Below are 2,003 nucleotides of genomic sequence, written 5' to 3'. Positions count from 1 at the left end.
ATATATATATATATATATATATATATATGCATCAACATCCTAGTGTCTCTAGAACAAACCATAGACCCATGGGCACAAAGCACGCGCTCTCTCACCCGTAATGTTTGGGATATCTGCGTTGGTGTCGATATTAACCGACCTAGCAGTCTGTCCGTACGAATTAGGGGTCAACACGTATCCACTCTGTAGGGCTTTGAAGTAGTATTGGTCCTGTAATCAGTTTTGTTTGTGTGTGAAGTGAGTTTGAACAGGGCAATGATAAGGGCCAATATAACTGCTATCTGAATATTATGAAAGCACTAGGCAGAACATCACACGTAATTAATAGCTGAGTCCATAGAGATGTGCCAAAACCATGGAGCCCAAAAACCCTACATATCCACGAGCAATCGATTATATAGTAAATTCTGAGCCTCTGAAATACTAACGTCTTAGTATGTGTGTGCCGACTCATACAAATGAATGGAAGGGTTTAGGGTTTTAGAGTTTACACACCATAGGAGCAGTTAATGGGACAGATTTGTTTCGAATGTGACAACCTTATAGTCAATACAACCATTTTATCGCTGCTGTAACGATCGTTCAGTTAAAGCGACTATACTAACGCGCTGATGTCACCAATATATAGTTCATGGGAAAGGTTTATCGCTGCTGTGACAGTTAAAGTGACTATACTAACGATAAAAATATTGATCCTCAAAACTAAAACACTGTGAAATTGAGTACTGACACGTACGTCGACTGTTGTTAACCAACTCACATGTTGTCGTAATGTCCGTGACCGTTGACATGCCAAAATTGGTCGGGTGGAAAGATACGTCCCCTGTCTCGTATACCTGGCCAGATAAGATAGCACAGTAACGAACAGGCCTGTACTAAACAAGCTCATACCTCCACGTTGTACTGTTCCAAAGGATCGAAGCTCTCGTGGATTACCTCTCCCGTCGCCTGCACGCGCACTTGTTTGTGCCCCCCCATGAGCGTCCCATTCTTCCTCCACGGATGGACGATTTGTATCAGCATGACACTACAACGACCAGAGAAGTGCGCGCGCGCGCGTGTGTGTGTGTGTGCATATCCATGCAAATATGTTTGTTTTCATATGCTTATGCTACGCAGGACATCATAAATCATTAATCGCCTTGTCACCCACATGTCGAATGTTTTAATACATAGCGCAGTCTAACGTAACATCACCTAAGCGACAGATATTAATCACACTGCCACAGTTTGCGACATTCCACAGCGAGTTTACGACACTTACTTGGTACCGTCTGTATTCAGGCCCTGGTAGACAGTGTTGAGAAAGTAGTCTTGTTGCTTAGGATACAGAAGCAGCACCATATTCAACTCAACGAACCCCGACGGTCCCATAAACGGAGCCATAGGTGAGTACCTGTTACCAAATAAGGTGCGGCACATGGGCAGGCCTAAACACACAGCCCCTAAGGCATCCACAGACGTGTGCACCTGAGCTAGTCCTTTGAGGAGATCGTCGTTTATGAACAAGATGGTTTGTTCCATTATCTGAGGGGGATTGGGAGAGAGAGAGACGTACACACAGGTGTGTGTGTGAGTACACGACAAAGGATCCGCACTTATATGTATGCAGACGCAGAAATAAGTATGTGTGTGTATTTGTAAGTATGGTGGGATAGATATATACTCGGGAAAAGCGCAGGTAATTGTACAGTGAGCGAGAGAGATGCACGCTAGACAGAATGCAGCGAATATATGTACGGCACACTATGAATTAACTAAGGTAGTCTGAACTATACACAGAGCGTCATGATGGTGAGATATGCATGGTATATTTACAGGTATATGTGAAACACTCTGCTATGTATAAAGATAATGAGATAATGAGATATACATGATATATATATATATCTATATACACATGTGGACTACAATGCATTGTAAAGATAATGAGATATACATATGATATATATATATATATATGAAATACTATTAGTAAAGATAACGAGATATACATATGATAT

General features: G+C 41.8%; 1 protein-coding gene across 1 annotated transcript in view; it reads right to left on the bottom strand.

Moving 5' to 3' along the window:
* Window positions 1-978, bottom strand: part of SARC_00959 (hypothetical protein) — a gene marked incomplete at both ends in the record, with an annotated part of 6,499 nt that extends 5,521 nt beyond the window's left edge. The window contains 2 exons of the mRNA XM_014305341.1: window positions 96-210; window positions 892-978. Of these exons, the coding sequence (XP_014160816.1) occupies window positions 96-210; window positions 892-978 (202 nt within the window). The remainder of the gene's footprint in view (window positions 1-95; window positions 211-891) is intronic.
* Window positions 979-2,003: the final 1,025 nt, after the last annotated feature.

The sequence above is a fragment of the Sphaeroforma arctica genome (genome assembly GCF_001186125.1).
Source record: "Sphaeroforma arctica JP610 unplaced genomic scaffold supercont1.34, whole genome shotgun sequence".
Lineage (NCBI taxonomy): Eukaryota > Ichthyosporea > Ichthyophonida > Sphaeroforma > Sphaeroforma arctica.
Note: the sequence above shows the minus strand (reverse complement) of the source record. Positions and strands in the feature narration are given on the sequence as shown.